The 18,955-nt window shown below is 49.1% G+C and overlaps 2 protein-coding genes across 6 annotated transcripts; one reads left to right on the top strand and one right to left on the bottom strand.

The window, feature by feature from the left end:
• Positions 1–92: 92 nt before the first annotated feature.
• Positions 93–6,289, bottom strand: pum3 (pumilio RNA-binding family member 3). The gene is made up of 18 exons (XM_035608676.2): positions 6,009–6,289; positions 4,912–4,985; positions 4,634–4,816; positions 4,353–4,536; positions 4,060–4,135; positions 3,783–3,876; positions 3,606–3,672; positions 3,296–3,470; positions 3,107–3,210; positions 2,918–2,996; positions 2,721–2,819; positions 2,476–2,529; positions 2,123–2,203; positions 1,891–2,033; positions 1,549–1,771; positions 1,359–1,446; positions 972–1,062; positions 93–787 (listed from the first exon to the last, which is right to left on the bottom strand). Coding segments are annotated over exons 1-18 (1,947 nt in total). The 5' UTR covers positions 6,011–6,289; the 3' UTR covers positions 93–657.
• LOC118285204 (cilia- and flagella-associated protein 44) lies at positions 6,189–18,626 on the top strand. Of its 5 annotated transcripts, XM_047329644.1 has the most exons (36): positions 6,715–6,818; positions 7,375–7,534; positions 7,743–7,822; positions 8,003–8,198; positions 8,793–8,955; positions 9,504–9,606; positions 9,714–9,930; positions 10,048–10,162; positions 10,488–10,652; positions 10,777–10,938; positions 11,061–11,108; positions 11,216–11,315; positions 11,402–11,496; positions 11,591–11,791; positions 11,949–12,059; positions 12,158–12,310; positions 12,435–12,629; positions 12,779–12,921; positions 13,006–13,279; positions 13,361–13,416; positions 13,501–13,663; positions 14,057–14,187; positions 14,308–14,522; positions 14,630–14,777; positions 14,872–15,049; positions 15,340–15,581; positions 15,656–15,920; positions 15,990–16,193; positions 16,280–16,475; positions 16,554–16,676; positions 16,790–16,920; positions 17,051–17,167; positions 17,268–17,469; positions 17,585–17,745; positions 17,900–18,034; positions 18,254–18,626. In XM_047329644.1, the coding sequence occupies exons 3-36, from the start codon at positions 7,768–7,770 to the stop codon at positions 18,503–18,505; spliced, it is 5,415 nt and encodes a 1,804-aa protein (XP_047185600.1). In that variant the 5' UTR covers positions 6,715–6,818; positions 7,375–7,534; positions 7,743–7,767; the 3' UTR covers positions 18,506–18,626. The 5 variants fall into 5 exon arrangements, with proteins under 5 accessions (XP_047185602.1, XP_047185601.1, XP_047185604.1 ...); XM_047329646.1 differs by lacking the exons at positions 6,715–6,818; positions 7,375–7,534 and adding an exon at positions 6,189–6,495; XM_047329645.1 differs by lacking the exon at positions 7,375–7,534 and having other exon boundaries at positions 6,692–6,818.
• Positions 18,627–18,955: the final 329 nt, after the last annotated feature.

Genomic DNA, 18,955 nt, shown 5'->3' with positions numbered 1-18,955 from the left:
AAATTTGAAATTTGTTCGCAAATTTGAATCTAGACAACTGCTCCGTCGAAGCCTTTCATCAATCACTATCTGGTTCATACAGTGACAGACGGTTAAGGAATCAATAATCTTTATTTTGCAAACAAGGTTTTCTTTTCGGCTGAAACAATGATCACTCAAAGTACAAAACGTTACAAAGAAACAAAACTAAACTGAGGATGGATCAGATTAACTGGACAGGAAGCAGTTGCTTTTATTTGTCATAGTTGGAATTGTGTTCGTGAATTATTTGACAATTACCAGTTGTTTAAACTGTCACATTAAAATGTCTATAACCTGGCCATTTACAGATTAACTAGTTCTAATTTACTAAATATGAAATTTCGAGAACAAAGTCGTAATTTGACCATATTCTTGTAATCTCATGTTTTGCGTCTTGAACCGGCCTCTGTCGTGTTCCGGTCTCTTCAGGAGCAGAGTTTTTCGTGGGACAGAAGGACTCTCTCCAAACATTCAAATTTCATTATTCACAAACACGATGAACCAGAACTCTGTCCACTTCCTGAAAACGTTCCCACTGGCGGCGACACACACACACACACACACTCAGTCTTTGTGGCCGTCGGCTGAACAGGAAGTGAGGTGTTTTTTTTAACGTGAGCCGTTCGTCTGAAGTCTCTACTTGTTCAGTTTCTCCAGGAGGATTTCAGCTCCTTTGTTGTTGCTGATGCTGCTGAGCTCCGATGTGATGGACTTCAGCGCCGCCTTCACCTCCGTGGACACGGACTCGTCACAGCTGCTCAGGAGGCTGAAAACACACGCAGAGGTTTAAAGAAGGTGCTGAGCAGACAGAGACATTTTACAAGTTTAATAGTTCTTTCTCTGGCCAGTGTTCCATCCGGCCACTGACCCCCTGGTCATAATTCATGGATCTTGTTGGTGAAAAAAAAAAACCCAGACATATTTAATGGACTGTATGTGTTTGAACGTACCTGCACAGAATCATGGCTCCTCTGTTGACTTTGACCCAACTCTTCATCTTGTCTGTTCCCACCGTGTCCAACAGGATCCTGGCAAACCGCTCTGAGGGCGAGAGAGGTGGACGACGAGGAGAGAGAGAGAGAGAGAGAGAGAGAGAGAGAGAGAGAGAGAGAGAGAGAGAGAGAGAGAGAGAGAGAGAGAGAGAGAGAGAGAGAGAGAGAGAGAGAGAGAGAGAGAGAGAGAGGTGGACGACGAGGAGAGAGAGCGAGAGAGAGGAACAGGAGTTAATGACACGTAAACTTTTATTTACCTTCGACTCCAGTTTCTGTTCCATTTGGTGGAAACGTTCTCTCCTGATCTTTGTGTGTGACGGAGAATATATTTTTTTTCTTCTTTACCTTCCTTCCCCGCCTCTGCCAGAGCGGCGTCCTGCTCTATGAGCCACTTCAGCACCAGGTGACCGGCTGGATGTTCGGCCATGTGGAGCTGCAGAGGAGGAAAAAAGAAAAAACACGTCACCATTGAAGACAAACACACGAGACGAACAACAAGAACAACATCCCTCAATAATACAACAGTGACACTCACCGTTCCCTTGGTGCCGCCCGGCACCAGCTCCTGATTGGCCATCTGGGCCACGGCCGTCATGGCAGGCCGCAGGTCGCCGCAGGCAGACGCCAGGATGTCGCTGACGGTGACGCAGGTGGCCTTGTCTATCACCATGGTGCCGGCGTTGTCGCGGAGATGCTCGAGCAGCGGCGGCGACACGACCTCCAGCAGCTCCTTCCTCCGCAGCGCCGCGTCCTTCTTACTGAGGGGGAGGGCGACAGAGATCAGATCAACGAGAGTCGCTGCTGATCATCTTTTAAAGCTGCTGCAGATCAATCATCTGATGTATGTGGATTGGATGTGGACGTGGGGCCTGTTTACCTGTGAGCGTTCCCGTCTCCCCGCTCCAGCACCTTGATGATCTCAGGCAGCAGGTGCGCCGGGTCTCTGGGGCTCAGCAGGTACAAGAGAACCTTCTTACCGTACTTGTTACCCATGACCTCGTCCAGAGACGACAGGATCTCCTGCACGGGGGGCCAACAGGTGAGACTGATTTATACACAATGACACATGACGATTAAGGATCAGGTTTATCACCGAGCGTCAGACGTACCGAGAGAACGGCCTGTTTGACGAGCTTGGTGTCGTCCACACAGTCGAACATGGCGAGAAGAACCAGGTGACCGAACTCCCCCTGAGGACGGAGAACAGGTTTAACAGACCGACACACTTTAAGATCAGTTTGTTGTCAGCTGATCTGAACACTGATTTATTTATGTTTTAAAGCTGAACATTGTGGAAACCGTCCTGAGTAAATGTGAACTTTCAGTTCAGACGTTTCCTGCTGGTTGATAATCATCACTCAGAGTCTTCAGACATTTTTTAAACTTCACTCATCTAATAAAACACCAACAGTTTGTTTCTGTGAATGAGTGAGTGATGGCTGGAGGAGCAGTGATGACTCACCGTGGCGAACTTCACCATGTACGTCTTCATGGTCTTGATGATGACTTTTCTGTCCTGAAACGTGAAAAACACAAAAGATATTGTACAGTTTATTTTGTTGGCCAATAGCTAACAACAATTGCAATAGCCTGGTTTCAACCTGCAGAGACCAGTCGCGCTGCACGTTCACCACACAACACGTAGAATAAAAAATAAAATGAGTAGTGTGAGTGTGTGTGTGTGTGTGTGTGTGTGTGTACACACACCTTGGCCGTCCCGTGCCACAGACAGTGCATCGCCACTCGCGCTCCATCGTGTGTGTGAGCCATGTAGACGACCGACTCTCTGATGGACTCGATCATCTCCTGCTCGCGTCGGGACAAACGGGTCAGAAGTCAAACACAGAAACAAACGTGTGGAATCTATAGTTTTATTATGAACGTATGATACTGCTGGTGCTCACCGTTCTCTGTTTGTCAGGTGTGAACAGGAAGAAGTCCAGGAAGACTTTGTGGACCAGAGAGTGTTTGATCACCTGTTCTCTGAAACACGACGACACGAGCTGCAGTTATGTTTCGAATAATATACATGCAATATACAACAGTTAATCAAAATCACATCGTGGTAAATGAGGTTTGTTTGTGTGTCTTACTTCTGGGCCATGGGAGTGAGAATCTGCTTCATCTCGTCGATGATCCCGTTCAGCTTCTCCGGGTTCGTCTCCGCGACTTTCTCGATGGTGTTACACACCGTTGACTGGACGCACGGCGAGAGAGACGTTCGGTTACACAGCATATATTTAAAAGAAAAAACGACAACGTGTGTGGTTGTGTGTGTGCACCTTGCAGATGGTGAACGTGTTGCCGTACAGCTCCTCGGTGAGCATGAGTCTCTGCGCGAGCACGGCCTTGTCGTTGTAGGCGTACTCGATGATGGAGGAGGCGGCGGCGTGGCGGAGCATCGGCCGCACGTGACCCTTGAACGCCTGCATCACGCCCGCCACCAGCTCCTTGTTCCTGAGCGGGAGAGAACATACGACGACACAGTTTACACAGCTGTACTGCATGGTAGAGAGAGTGTGTGCGTGCGTGCGTGCGTGCGTGCGTGCGTGCGTGCGTGCGTGCGTGCGTGCGTGCGTGCGTGCGACTCACCCGTACATCAGCATCTTCTTCACCACGTGTTTCCCGTACTGGGACTTACACAAACCGATGACGTCGTCTGGAAACGACACAGAGAAGACAGTTAATGTTTGTCGTGTCACAAATGTGTTTGGTGACGTCGGTGAGAGTCAGACCCACAAACAGACGAAGAAGAAGAAGAAAAATCACCTTTGAGTTCACCGAACACTTCCTGTCTCTGCTCGTGGCTGCCGAACTGGATGAAACACTGCAGCACTCGCACCGAGTCGTGAGCAAACGCCATCTGGAGGCAGAGACGACGGTCAGAGAGATTTCTCGAAAAAAGAGAAACATAAAGACACAAACACATATATATACGAGCAAGAGAAGCAGCCAAGATGCCGCCTGAGCAGCCTGTCTCAGATTCCTACCGTTTGAGAAAAATCCACATTTAACAAACGGATGAAATCGGCATGTGACAATTCACCTGTTTGGTTTTCCCTCGGATCAGATCGTGAAGCTGCTTCATGAGTTTCTTCTTCAAGTCGTCGTCACAATTCTTCCTGTTGACACACAAACACACACACACCACAGGTTTAGTTTGCTGTTGTTTAGTTGGTCTGAACACAACGTTGGTCAAAGAAACGTGAACGTTATTTTCTAATGGATAAAATAAAAAATCAACATTTGTGTAACTCCTAGTACTTTTTTTTTTTCTTTCATTGTGGTAACAAAAGTTCCTTTGTTTGAATATTTTCACTTCACATCTTCAACATGTACCTCCTGATGTCTCCCCACATCTGTTTGGACTGACAGATGATCTGGAACATGTCCTTCCTCTCCGCCTGCTGCCGACTCTTCTTCAGGTCCTTCTTCATCTGCTGCCGGTTCTGCTTCAGCTCCTCCTTCGTCATCTCCTTCTTCGGTTTGAACTCGCCCTTCTTCATCCTCTTGGCCCCCGGACCTGTTTCCACACAAATCGATCAGAGGTTGTTAAAGAAAAGACTTGAGGCTGAATCCAGGCAGCGGAAGAAAGTGGACGTAAGCAGATGTTTCCTCACCTTCACCTTCCTCTTCGCCTTTCCTCTTCTTCGGCCCCATCCCGGGTTTGGAGAAAGGGAATTTGTGTTCCTTCTTGCCGCCATCTTTGCCCTTCCCCGGTCTGCCCTTCCTCTCTGTGTTGTTGTACGGTTTGAAGGGCTTCTTGCCGCCGGGCTTCCCGCCGAGTTTGGTCCCGATGGATTCTGGACAGAGTGAGACATGATGCCAGTGGTGAGTAGTCTGGCCCAAAACAAAGATGGTGTGAACATTATAAAGTCAGATGATTCACGATTCTTACCTTTTCCTTTCGGCGTGAGCCTCGGCTTCTTCCCGACTTTAGGAGAAAAGGGTTTCTTGGATTTGGCCTCCATCCTACAGGAGGACGGCAGCAGAAAGACACATTTCATCAGCAGCTCATGTACAAATAAAACTCAACTTGTGTTATATGTGGCTGCTGTGAGAGTTTCATAAACTTTAATATTTCATCTACATGTACTTATATTTTGTACTTATTTCCTACTGCACAATCGTACAAGGATGTAGAGCTGCAGCAGTTAATCGATTACTAAATTAATCAACCAACTATTTTGATGATCGTTTATTCGATTATTAAAATTATCTGATTTCAGCTTCCTAAATATGAATATTTTCTGGTTTCTTAGCTCCTATATGAAAATAAACAAAATATCTTTGTGTGAACAAATAAAAACATCAGTTTGGGAAACACGGTGGAAATCTTTCACCATTTCATGAACCAAACAACTAAAAATCGACAGATTGAAAATATTAAAAAATAAAAGTGAGTGACTTGCAGCCCTACAACACTGTACTTCAGTCATATGTATTTATTCAATACTAACCACTACAAATTTCAGCCGTCTTGAACACTTCCACTCCTTGTTTCACAATATACATAACCTTTTATAATCTTTTTATTAAATATTTTTCTATTTTTACAGAATATTTTCTATATGTTTTATAATTCCACCTCCTCCCTGATGAACTTGACTCTCTCTTTTCTTATTTGGACAGAGGCTGCAAGAAAGATCTATGGGAAGCACAATCTTAATTTTTCACAATTTTATGACATTTTATGGACCAAACTAATCGATCAATAGAGATCATAATCGACACATTGATCGATTATGAGATGAATCGTTAGTTGCAGGCCTAAACAGCAACAGACATTTACTCCAGTGGATGATTCCTGTTAGCTGCTCTGTGACTGGTTGTTTTTCTCACCGTGTGAAACTCGCTGCTCGGTAAATATCAAACACACGTTGACGTCAACACGTGAAACGGGACCGTGGCTCGTGTCTGCGCCGTTAACGTGAACAACTGAACAACAACAACACACTTTGAAAAACGTCTTTATCTAAAAATGCTGTAACTTACATGTCAGAAGCTAAAACACACACACGATGTCACCGCGGAGAGAGCCCATGCGTTCTGATGCACCGACCCGATTTACGGCACAATCACTTCCGGTGCCGTAAAGCGTAAATGTCGTTGCGACGACTGCCGCCATTCGCCGAAAAAGCAGCAGCACGCGAACATTTATCGTCTTCACGTCAACATTCGAATGTTTTTTTTCCATCGGCTCCATTAGTCCAGCAGTCAACCGACGACAACGTGGTGAATTGTCTGTCAGTGGATGGTCTGTGGCGTTGGTTCCCCGCGCGCTGGTGAGGCGGCGGCCATGTTTGTTTACAAGTCGTATTTAAAGGGACAGCGGCCCCATTTCCGTTCCACTGCCATGGACACGAAACATAAGAGCGCGTGGACTACATTGACCAGCAGGCCTTGCGGCACGTTCCACGTTGCCAAGCGACGCCTCCAAACTGGAGCGGACCAGGGGAGTCGGAGAAAACCAGCTGCACTGGTAAATGTGTGTGTGTGTGTGTGTGTGTGTGTGTGTGTATGTGTGTGTGTGTGTGTCAAAATATTCCATTTTGATGCAATTTTGACATCATCCACTTTGAGGCACTGATCAAAGGGTGAAAGACACACACACACACACACACACACTCCTGTGATCTGTGATGTCATCGCTGTGACATCAGGTGGTGAATCCTCTCAGAATCCCATCATTTGAATTATAGCAGACACACACAGAGGCGAGACAGACTTACAGTAATTGACCACATTTGTAAATACAGAACCGGGCCGAGGCCACCGACCGGAAAGACAAGCACAATTTCCGAGGTATGTCTGAGTCCGACAAAACAGTATTTTGTCAAACCTATTAAAATTAATGTTGGTTTTAAAAACAAATAATCACTACAATCAAACTAATAATCGCTACATCTACCTCTCTTCTTTCGCTTACTATGAATGAGACATAATAATAAAGATAGTAGATAGACAGTTATATGTACATTACCTGGCATAACGCTGGCTTAGTCAGACACAAGCACCTGAGCAACGGAGTTATGATATAACATGTTGTTATTATGATTATTGAGGATGAGCTGACAAAGAGCTGATAGCTGGTTACTGCCTACCTGCTGAAAATGTTGGTATGATGCAGTGGCTGGTTGGTGCTCTCGTCTCACTTGGAGGCCTGTGGTGCCAGAAGTGTACGTCTGTGTGATTCCACAGTCACATTGTGTGATGGAGCAGAACAAAACCTACGTTTGAATAAAGTTTCAAAGGTTGAAAAATGTGGAAGGAGAAGAGGACCAATTTTTTTTTTTGTAGAATAACATTTATTTTGTTAATGCTTCTAACGTTAAATCCACATTTCAATTAAAATTCACAGACATTTTCATCCCAAAATGGATCAAACACAAAGTATAGGGCTTGTGGGACTACATTAACCAGCAGGCCTTGCAGAGCACATTCCACGTTGCCCAGCAACGCCTCCAAACTGAAACGGCACAAGGGGAGAGTCAGAAAGTCAGCCACAAGGAGAACTGAAGGTATAACTAGAATTAGAAGGTGTAGTGGACATTCAAAATGAGTCGGTGTTATTTGAAATAACTTTTAATAAGTGTAAGATCGAGAGGGAACGACGGGGAATCTGGTAGCTGACGATGTTTCAGGGTTTTTTGTGGCCGAACGTCTGTGTTGGTCGAGCAGAAGAAAAAAACATCTTCGAATCATCACCGATTCTTCTGTTTTCAACAGATTAGAAAAAAAGACGATTTAAAAAATGGCGGACGAGGAAACGGCTTCTGTGGCTGAAGGAGCCGAGGAAAACACTGAAGGTAGAATTTATTCATTATTTATTCATATTGATCGACTCAAAGTGGTACAAACAAATGTTACTGATCATTTTTGAAGGCTCCTGAAGGCGTTTCCCCATCTTCTACATCTGACCTGACTCACTCGAGCTCGTTCCTTGAGATCCTCTGACAACGTGTCTGTCTATGTTTCCTCCTTCACAGCAAGTGATGCCGAACGCTCGGAGGTGCAGCAGCAGGAGGAGGAGGAGGAGGAGGAGGGGGAGAAGGAGGAAGGGACAGATGAGCCCTCGGCAGAATCCCTGCTCATGTACAGAGAGTACTACAAGAGCGAGGAGCTTCACTCCAAACCGTTCGTCACGCCCGAGTCCGACATCCCGGAGAACCTGCTGCACCTCTCGTATCCTTCTTCTGGGAAAATTCCATACGTTCGCCGTACAAATGAATGTATCTCTTCACAAAGACAGTAGAAGAAGTCTTTGTTCCTCGGTTCAGAGTTTTTTTCTCAAACCTTATCTAAGACTTTCTAGACAAACTAGAACCTGTTCAGATCTTAAACGCTCGAAATTTCATCTTTCTGACCTAATTTTTTGTCAAATTCCTGTTTCATTTGTGAGTTGGACGCCTCATTACAAGGTCATGAGCCGTCCAGCTCACAATAATTTTTTCATTCAAAGAACTATTAGAGTTAAACCAATCAACAGATCAAATATACTGTACTTTCAAATCGTTTTGTGAGTTTTTAGCCTTTTTAATGTTTTTTAAAGAAATTGAACTAAAGAGGAATTAAGGAAATTATGGGGATGATGTAAAAACTTAAATAATCACATTACAATATATTCAAATATGTAAGAGAACTGTGTAAGTATTTGCAGCCATTATGTAAATACTATTAAACTATAATATAGATGAATGGACAGTACATGATGTTTTTTTTGTGCAGTAGTAACATACAGTGAACGTGACCTCGATCCTTCACTCACGCGTCGCTCAGTCACTCGTTTGGCTACGACAGCGGACGCCGGTCAAACCTGCAGCTGCTGGACGACTCGACGCTGCTCTTCATCGCAGGGAACCTGCTCGTCCTGATGGACGTCGCCACCAAGGAGCAGAGGTTCCTGCGCTCCTGCAGCGGCGGGGGGATCGGCGCCATCACGGTAAGACGGCCGACGAAAGTCGTGGTGCTTGAGTAGATGTACAGTACTGTATTCATCAGGTAACCTCTGCGGTGTCTACTGTACGTGTTTTACAGGATGAGACACAATAAGAAAGGGAGGATTCTACCAACTTTTAAGAGGAAGGAACAGTAAATTAACTCATAAATACCTGTACAAAGTCAATACAGTACTTTTAAAACTCACTCTGGTATTTCAAAATGTTTTTATTTGTGTTTTAAAGATAGTACTGGTGGATTTTTTTTGTATTTTTATGTTTGAGTTCATTATATCAGGAAAAAAAGCATACTTCAAATTATAACAAAGAGACCTGCAAACCATGTTGTGCAGATTTAAGCTTTTGCTAATTTTATTGTAAGACCCTAAAGAACCATGTGGCTTCAATTTTTCAAAAATTATTATTATTATGTATTATTATGAATACAAAAATGTCTAATTCTTAACTGAGCACTGACTTTGCATAAAAAATGTGTGTGTGTGTGTTTGTGTGTGTGTGTGTGTGTGTGTGTGTGTGTGTGTGTGATGTATAGGTTCACCCCAACAAAGAGTTCTTTGTCGTAGCAGAGAAGGGAATCAAGCCCGACATCATATTATACGATTATCCAACGTTGCGACCGTACCGCATCCTCAGAGGTAACTGGCACCAAGTTACAATCAGCTGTTGCGTCTTCTCCACGTGTTTTTAAAAAAAATTCTCTAGTATTTGACGATTGGGTTCCAACGCTTCCGTCTGTGTTGAGGTGGCACGAAGCGGGCGTACTGCTTCGTGGAGTTCAACCCCGACGGCAGCCTGCTCGCCAGCCTGGGCGCCGCCCCTGACTACATGCTGACGCTGTGGGACTGGACGCAGGAGACGGTGATGCTGAGCTGCAAGGCGCTTTCCCAGGAGGTGTACCGAGTGAGCTTCTCCCCGCACAACCCAGGGCTGCTCACCTCGTCCGGATCGGGACACATCAAGTAAAGCACCTCCCAAAACCCTGCTAGTTGTTGTTCCCTCCCACAAAACCCCGGTGATTATTCCCTTTCATTGACGGTGAATATGTCTTTATGCTCTTATGTTTGTTTCCACGTCAGGTTCTGGAAGATGACCAACACATTCACGGGTCTCAAATTGCAAGGGCTCGTGGGACACTTTGGGAAAACTCCAGCGACCGACATCGACGGCTACGTGGAACTTCCTGATGGAAAGGTCGGTGTGTGGAGTGTGCGAGTGTGTCTAAAGCTACTTTTGTTTTGCCGTTGTGTTTTTTTAATTTACTGTTGTTTTGTTAGATTGCTCTGTCGTTGTCATTTGCAATTCAGGGCAATAAATAAAATCCTCACAAATGTAAAAATGCACTGTGGTGATACAGCAGCATTATTATCATCATCACCTAGATGACTGGAGGCATTTAGCATAGACCAAAGTCTGACCTACAGGTCACCACAGTAGCTGCTCAGGAAAATGTAGAATTTCACATTTCACCTCTTTATTAAAATGTCTGAGCGTCTCCATCTGCGTGTCGTCCCGTCAGGTGGTGTCCGGCACAGACTGGGGCAACCTGCTGCTGTGGGACGGGACCGACATCAAGGTGGAGATCTGCCGGAAGAAGGGGCGGAGCTGCCACGCCGGGAAGGTTCAGCCGTTCGCCCTCGAGGAGGGGCAGCTGATGACCATCGGCTCCGACGGAGCGGTCCGGGTGAGAGACGCTGGATGAACGCAATACTCCGCTTGAAGATGAAAATCTTAAGAAACTTTCTGCCATTATGTATTTCTATGTGCAGCGTATGACCTGGTAACCGCCCTCACCTTCTCCTCCGCAGGGCTGGGACTTTGAGGGCATCGACGCCGCCGACTGCGAAGGCGACAGCGGCCGCTTCGAGATGGAGCCCATCAACGAGCTGCTGGTCGGACACGGACACAACATCTGCCTCTCCTCGGTGGTGAGGAGCCCCGTGCCCGACTCCTTCGTCTGGTTCGCTCAGGTCAGTGCAAAGTCACCAAGTCACTGAAGGAAGAAAGAAAAAATACATTTTAATAAATCACGACACAACAATAATCAATCCTAAAATCTCTCCCCTCCGCTTTGTGGATCTTTGGACTGTAGGATTCCGGCGGAGCGATATGGAAACTGGATCTGTCGTTCACCAACATGGCAAGTTCTCCACTGTGATACGTTTATAATTTCCCCATTGTGGGATGGATAAAAGAACATCTTATTTGTGTGTGTGTGTGTGTGTGTGTGTGTGTGTGTGTGTGCAGACACCCGATCCCGAATGCCTGTTCACCTTCCACGCCGGGGCGATCCAGGGCCTGGGCGTGTCCCCGGACTCCCACCTGATGGCAACGACCTCGCCAGACCGTGAGTCACACACACGCACACACACACGCACACACACACACACACACACACTCTAACATGTACTGTGTCTCGCCCCTGTTCTCCAGATTCAGTCAGAGTGTTCGACTTCCTGGCCAAAAGAGAGCTGACCACCACCAGCTTCAACCAGGGCGGCACGGCGCTCACCTGGGCGCCACCTGCGGTACGTGTGTCCTTATGAATCAAGTCACGCAAACCACATGTGATGACGACCAGAAGAAGTGACGTCTTGAGTTTGTCTCTCGATTGTGGGGCAGAGAGGCGGCTTCCTGGCGACGGGTTTCGAGGACGGCGTCGTCCGCCTGCTGGAGCTGTACGACCCCCGGAAGCTGAACGTGGTCACCGGGCCCAGACCCAAAGGAGACGCCAGGCTCCGCCTCAAGCAAGCCTTCAAGCCCCACGTCGGCCCCATCACCGCCGTGGCGTATGATCGCGACGCAGACATGTTGGCCACGGGGGTACGAATGATTTTTCAGAAATTGTGTTTATCGCTCTGAGAAGAAAAAACCTACAGTACGACTTCCTAGGAAACACAACCGCCACTGTGCTGCATCTGATCTTCTTCGTGTTTTCCTCTCTCCCGTCTGTTCCGTCACCACGACTTTTCCTGCCCAGGGCTCAGACTGCACCGTGTTCTTCTTCGCCGCCGGGGAAAACTACAGCCCCATCGGCTTCGTCCGCGTCCCCGGGCCGGTGCAGGCGCTGGAGTGGTCGCCTCACACCCACGTGAGTTTTCGGATCTACGGAGGCACTCAGCATATCTCTGCGACCGATGGAAGGGCTACTGGTTCGACCGCCTTCTTTCTTTGACATTTTCACCCCAGAGTGAGAACAGGCTGCTCGTCCTGTGTGAGCGCGGCCACGTGGTCGAGGTGCACAGACCCGATCCGGAGGCCGAGCGGTCGACCGAGACCTTCGAGCTGCTCGACCTGCCCAGAAGATCCTTCAGGTTCAGGAGCATCAAGTCTCGAATCAAGGTCCAAACTGAGCACGTCGCTTTATTTCTTTGTCTGTCACCACATGTCACTCAAGTATTTTTAGTTTCCCTGAATTCCCTGCTGCCGTAAAGGTTAATTTGAAAGGATTTGTTTGGCTTTTCAGAGAGAGGAGGAGATTGCAAGACGCCAAGAGGAAAAGGAGAAGAAGAAGAAAGAGCAGCAGGAGGCAGAGCATCAGCATGAGGAGGAGGAGGAGGAAGAGGAAGAGGCAGAGTTACCGCCCATCCGCATGCCCGACCATCCAAGTCCTCTGTACTGTGGCTTCTACTCCCAGCCGGGCCAGTTCTGGCTCTCCATGGTAAAACGATACGATCAATCAGGACGACCCAATTAGGAATAGATCTTAAACATGTTTGAATACTTTGGAGCAACGACGATGTGAATGAGGATCTGAGGAGAGTTTGTTTCTTAAAGATCAGTTTTTCTCCCCCACTCTCTTCCCCGCAGGGAGGCTTTGACTCGGGTTTCCTGTACCACTGTACGTTCTCGGCGAGGCAGGACGAGGATCCGGACCAGCGGACGGACGAGCCCTTTGACTTCCGGCCGGTTCACAACGCAGACGAGGACCCCATTCGCTCCATCACCTTCAGGTAGAGGGGGAGGAACTCGACAGTATTTCCTGTTCAAGATGGTCGTCGACGTGTCTATAACCTCGTGTTGTTTTGTTTCCGTAGCTCCAACAGGCAGCTGTTGCTCTGCGGCATGCACTCGGGCTCCGTCAGGGTCTACATGCTGCATCCCGGGGACCACCGCCTCGCCTCCATGAAGGCCTACTGGGCCCTCGCCGTCCACGACAACCAGTACGGACAACTGCGCCACATCTGCTGTAGCTACGACGACCTCTTTGTGCTGACGGCGGCCGACGACGGGAACATCTTCTCCTTCAGCCTGCTGCCTCCGGAGGAGCTCCAGGAAGGCCAGGAGGCGGCCAGGGTTCCGTCGCCCAGGGTCGGTCCAACGGTTTATTAACCTCTGTTTGCGTCATGTTAAAGTAAAACCGTGTACCAACTCACATTTGACCTCCGACAGGTTGGTCTTGAAAACGAGGCGTTGGCTCAGGACATCGAGGATCCATCAGCAGAGAGGTGAGAGCGTTGAGGGAGATATATCTTTCTCTCTCTTTTCACTTCCTCTCCGAATCATTTTTAAACCTCCCCCCGACTTTCCAGCATCGTGACGGCCAAGCAGAAGCTGGAGAAGGACCGTCTGCAGCGCGAGGCAGAGCAGAAGATCGCGGAGAAGAGGAAGACGCTCGCTGAGCTCCAGAAGAAGTTCAAACTGGTGCTGGAGGAAAACCAGAGACTGCCCGAGCAAGTTCGCCTGAAGCCGGAGGTTGGTTGGTTGATTGATTGGTTTGTTGGTTGGTTGGTTGCTTGCTTGGTTTGTTTGTTTGTTTGTTTGTTGGTTGCTTGCTTGGTTTGTTTGTTTGTTTGTTTGTTGGTTGCTTGCTTGGTTTGTTTGTTTGTTGGTTGCTTGCTTTGTTGACTGGCTGGTTGCTTGGTTGCTTGGTTGGTTTGAGTGATTGGTTGGTTGTTTGGTTGGTTAGTTGGTTGGTTGCTTGCATGGTTGGTTGGTTGGTTGGTTGGTTGGAACCATTCAAGGGTCAGGTAAAGACCTGGTTCTTGGCTTGGTCTCCACAGAATACAGAAGAATAATGCAACGTTGTCAGTTATGTGGTGTGTGTGTTTGTGTGTGTGTGTGTGTGTGTGTGTGTGTGTTGTGTAGGAGCTGGAGCTGGACCCGTGTTTCAGAGAAGACGCCGAGAGGATGAAGTCCCAGAGGATGATGGAGGTCAGAAGGGAGTTGGGCTGGGAGGAGGAGCGCTGCCAAGTCGCACTCTGCAAACTACAGGACGGGTACTGACTGGACACACACACACACACACACACACACACACACACACACACACACACACACACACACAAAACCATCCTCTAACAAGAACGAAACCCTCCCCCTCATGTGTGTGTTTGCAGGTTCAGAGACTCTCTGGAGAGCAGCGTCGTCACCGTGGTCGCCGTCCGGAGCGACCACAGAGTCTCCACCTACCACCTGCCGCCGATCACCGAGCCCTCGGCCCAGCTCCCACATCAGAGCAGACGCGCCCAGCTCGACGAACACAAGGACGCTGCGCCGGGACGCCGGAAAGCCAGAGCGGAGCCTGCAATGGATAGCGAGCGTGAATTCGGAGGTATGGGCAAGTGTTTGTGTGTTGTTGTGGTTGTTGTTGTCGTTTTTTTCCACCTGTCGCAGACAAGCTCGACCCATCACCTCTGTGTGTGTGTGTGTGTTCTCCAGAGGAGGAGGAGGTGCTGTGCCCCCAGGCGGCTCGTCCGGCGGGGATCAAGCTGGGAGATCGTCAGATCGAGAGGCTCCAGAAGGCTGGAGAGAAGGCCGAGCAGGCCCGAGCCAAGATCGTTCAGAGGAAGCAGGAGTGGGCCGAGCTGTGAGTGTTCACGTTCGACAACGTCATATTTGTCTTCTAGCCGTCGGGTGGTGGGGGGATTAACGCTGTGCCGCGTTATCTGTCGGTGCCTCAGTTACGCGGAGAAGCCAGACGAGCACTTCGAGGACCCGCAGGATCTGCAGGAGATCCAAGAGGCCCGGGAGAACGTGGGCGACCTGAAACTGAAGACGGACAAAGAGTTCAGGGTGCCCAAACACCTGAGGACGAACAGTGAGAGGAAGACGGCCGAGCTGACGGGCCTGGAGGAAAACGTACACCCACACACACACACATGCTAATACATACACACTCCCTCGTTCACAGCAGGAGAGGCTGAGGAGAGTGATGTCAGACTTTGGGAGTCATTTGTTAAACAAAACTTCCTCAAAAAATATGAGGATTTGCTGCTAAATATCTCTGGGTTTGATTTATTTGTCAGACAGAACCAGAACAAGAACCTTGGGGAACTTGACGACGGCTCGTTTCTCACTTTTTATTTTTGACAGATTAATTATGAAAACAGACAGATGGATCTAATGACTCTCCCTCCCCGTCCCACCAGATCCGCGTCAAGCAGACGGAGATTAACCGACAGGTGGTGGCGCTGCGCGACTCCAAGGTTCGCCTGGTGTCCGAGCTGCGCGCTCAGGCCCGGCAGCTCCGCGAGGTCCAGCGGCGCCTGGCGGCTCACCTCCGCCGGCCTCCGCCCGTCCCGCCGCCCGTCCTGCCGGAGGAGGCGCCGGGGCAGCGGCTGCAGTGCGACCGCGCCACGCTGGAGCGATACCGCGCTCTGAGGGAGCAGAGGTACAGGAGTCGAACCACACTGATCAGAGTTCACTGTACATGTTTCATATCTTTTGGATTTACTGTTTGAACAGGTCCAAGTCCCTGCAGCAGCAGCAGCAGCAACAGGGGGAGGAGGAGGATGAGGAAGGAACGTCCGATTTGCTGGAGCAGCTGGAAAAAGAGATGGAGGAGAACACGGAAGATGATTGGCAGACGGCGGGAGAGGAGGCGTCCAGCCCGTCGCCTTCATCTGCTGCAGCCGGAGAAGAAGACGGAGAGGAGACGGAGTTGGACGAGGGGCTCCGCAGGGAGGAGGAGATCCGACTGCTGTACGAGCGGGACTCCCTGCTGGAGCAGGTTAGATCAAATGTGTAACCATGAACAACTTCTCGCATGTCAGAGTGTAACCCTTCATATAATCCGTAGATGGAGACGTCGGTGAGTGAGTTTGACGGCGAGCACCTGCGGCTGCGTCGCCAAAAGCTCCACCTGGACTGGCGGCTGGCGCTGGGCGACCTGCGTCTGCTGACGCTCTACCAGGAGCTGCTGCTGCTCAAGGACCTGGAGCGGAGGGAGGAGAGCGTGCAGGCCAAGCTCGACGACTGCATGAGGGAGGAGAACGAGATCACGGTGGGTGGGTGGTTGGCACCGGCCCGATCGCTCGACTCTGACTTATTCACACAGTAAGTATTTACTTATGTGATCATCTTAAACAGTCGAAACGGGAGGAGTGTAACGAGCAGCTTGAGCTGAAGCAGAGAGACATCGTCCGGCTGCGGGAGAGGGAGAAGGCTCTGGTCGCCGCCTTCCAGGCGACGCTTGGCGAGAACAACAAGTTTGAGGATTTCCTCACCAAAGTCTTCAAGAAGAAGATGAAACGCGTGAAGAAGAAGGAGCTGACGAGGCCCGACGGTGAGGAACGCCCTGTGTTAGTGTGTGTGTGTGTGTGTGTGTATCAGTGTCCTTCATGATCCCGCTGTGTGTTTGCAGAGGAAGATGTGCACAGCGACGAAGACTCTGATGAGGACGATGACTCGGACGACTCGGACGATGACGACAACAGCGACAGCGACGAGGGAGGCCCCGCTCTGGACGACAGCGTTTGTCCTCCAGGTCGGTTCTGTGACAACGGAGCAGAGCTTTTAGTCTTTAAGTTTAATCTTTTAGTGTAATCATTGTGTGTGTGTGTGTGTGTGTGTTTTTGTGTGCGCGCGTGTCTCTCTCAGGCTGCGAGCTGCAGTTGTTCGAGAACGCGCTGCAGCTGCGCGAGCGTCGTCTGGACCTGGAGGAGCTGCTGATGGAGGAGAAGAAGAGCGCCGAAGCTCTGAAGGACGAGTGCGACGCCCTCGTCAAGAAGGTGGAACCTTTGCTGTTCAACGTTCCTCACGTTTCTGCCCCCCCCCCCCCCCCCCCCCCCCCACCCCCCCCACTGACTTCCTTCTGTGTGTGTGTGTGTGTGTGTGTGTGCGTGTGCGTCGGCTCTGCAGGAGAAAGTGGTGAGGAGCAGTCGCATGGCACTGGAGGACGACATGGAGCTGGCCAACAAAGAGAAGCAGCAGAAAATGAACGAGCTGGACGTGGTGGTTTCTCTCCCACTGCACCAGGTGAACGACTCAACCACTGAGAGTTCAGACCTCCGCCAAGGCCCCGCACATTTCTATAGATCCAGATCCGTCATCTTCTCCTCCTCCTCTCGTCGGGCAGATCGAGTTCGTCGTCAACAACTCGGTGCCGTCCGACCTGGGCGCGGCGCTGGTGGTGGACCGGGCGGAGCTGAACCGGCTGAAGGGTCGCATCGAGGAGCTGCAGGGGGAGAAGAGCGCGCAGAGGGACCTGACGGTTCACGCCCGCCAGCATCACACCAGGCTCATCCACGACTGCAAGGACATGAAGACGGAGATCCAGGGTAAAGATTCACACGGAAGAGACACCGACACACGAAACCAGAAATCCAGCGTTGTGATGTTCTCAGAATCCATCGTGTGTTTATTAATCTGTGGTGCGTGTGTGTGGTGTTGTAGAGCTGGAGGAGGAGTGCAACAAGCTGATGCTGATGAAGTTTGGCAGAGTGGTGGATCTGAAGGCTCTGCTGACGCTGTCGGGGAACCGGGTCCTGGAGGAGCTGAAGCAGGAGAAACTCCTCCGAGAGGCCGCGTACGACAAAGAGACCAAGGAGTGGCATGTACGCTGATGTGTGTGTGTGTGTGTACGAACCTTGTTCTGTTATAACCAACTTCAAACTCAAAATGTTACTTTTAAAGCCAACACAGGTTGAAGTAAATGTATTGGTAGATTTTCCTGTACTTGATTTGTGTGCGTGCGTGTGTGAGATGCAGGTGAAGGTCGACGAGGCGCACCAGGCCCTGATGGAGGTGACCAAGCGCAACACGGAAATTCTCCGCAAAAAGAAAAACCTCTTGGACGAGACGATGGAACTTGAGCGGAAACTCAACGGCCGGCAGAACAAAATAGTAATTTTTTTATTAATTTTCATATCTCAACCAAAGCTGGGAATCAATATGTCCTGATCTTTTCAGAAAAGGGGTTGTTTGTGTGGAACACAAACGTCCACATATGTTGCTACGGACATTTTCTGTAACTTTTCCTTCCACGCTCACTAAGTGGCATTTCCCAGGCGCTCTATCCAAGCGTGTATGAACATACGTGTGTGCGTGTCTGTGTGTATCCAGGGTTTCCGACAGTTCCAGGACCACACCAGAGAAGTGGACCACGACGAGATCCGCCGGCTGCAGATGAAGGTGAAGAAGCAGACGCATCAGGCCGACGCCCTGCGGCGAGAGATCGAGCTGCTGAACCGCAAAGGAGCCCACGTGCCGCCGCCCAGCCAGGCCCTGCTGCCCCCGCTCGCCCGCACTGGCCACGCCCACAGACACGGACCGGCGGCGAGGGCGCCCAAACTTCTCAAAGCAAAGAAAAAGTAACATGTAGACGGGGAGAGGCCAGTTTCATTCATTCAGCGTTCATTCATAATAATGAGGTTGTTGTTTTATTCGTCCTCTGGTCTTTGTTGTGTGTGAGACAGATAATAAATGAATATATTTATCTATGTATATATTTAATAAAAAAAAACTGTATTTAACATTTTCGTCCAGAACAATAACTTCTGAAACTATACAAACACGACAGATGAAGGTGAAACCTGAAGCCGAGGGCGACACCTGGTGGTAAAACACAGGTATGACGAACAGAAATCCTATTAAAAAAAAAAAGGCTCGGAAGTGGAGAAATAATTATATAGAAATATTAATATTCTATAGAAATATTATTTTGGATTATTTAACATCAAGAGCAGTCAGCTGTGTGAAGAATCTCGAGCTTCAGAGGCACAAAATATTTATTTTATTTACATCTCTTTCAGAGTGAATCATATT

Source organism: Scophthalmus maximus, chromosome 20 (genome assembly GCF_022379125.1).
Source record: "Scophthalmus maximus strain ysfricsl-2021 chromosome 20, ASM2237912v1, whole genome shotgun sequence".
NCBI lineage: Eukaryota > Metazoa > Chordata > Actinopteri > Pleuronectiformes > Scophthalmidae > Scophthalmus > Scophthalmus maximus.
This window is presented reverse-complemented; position numbering and strand designations above follow the sequence as displayed.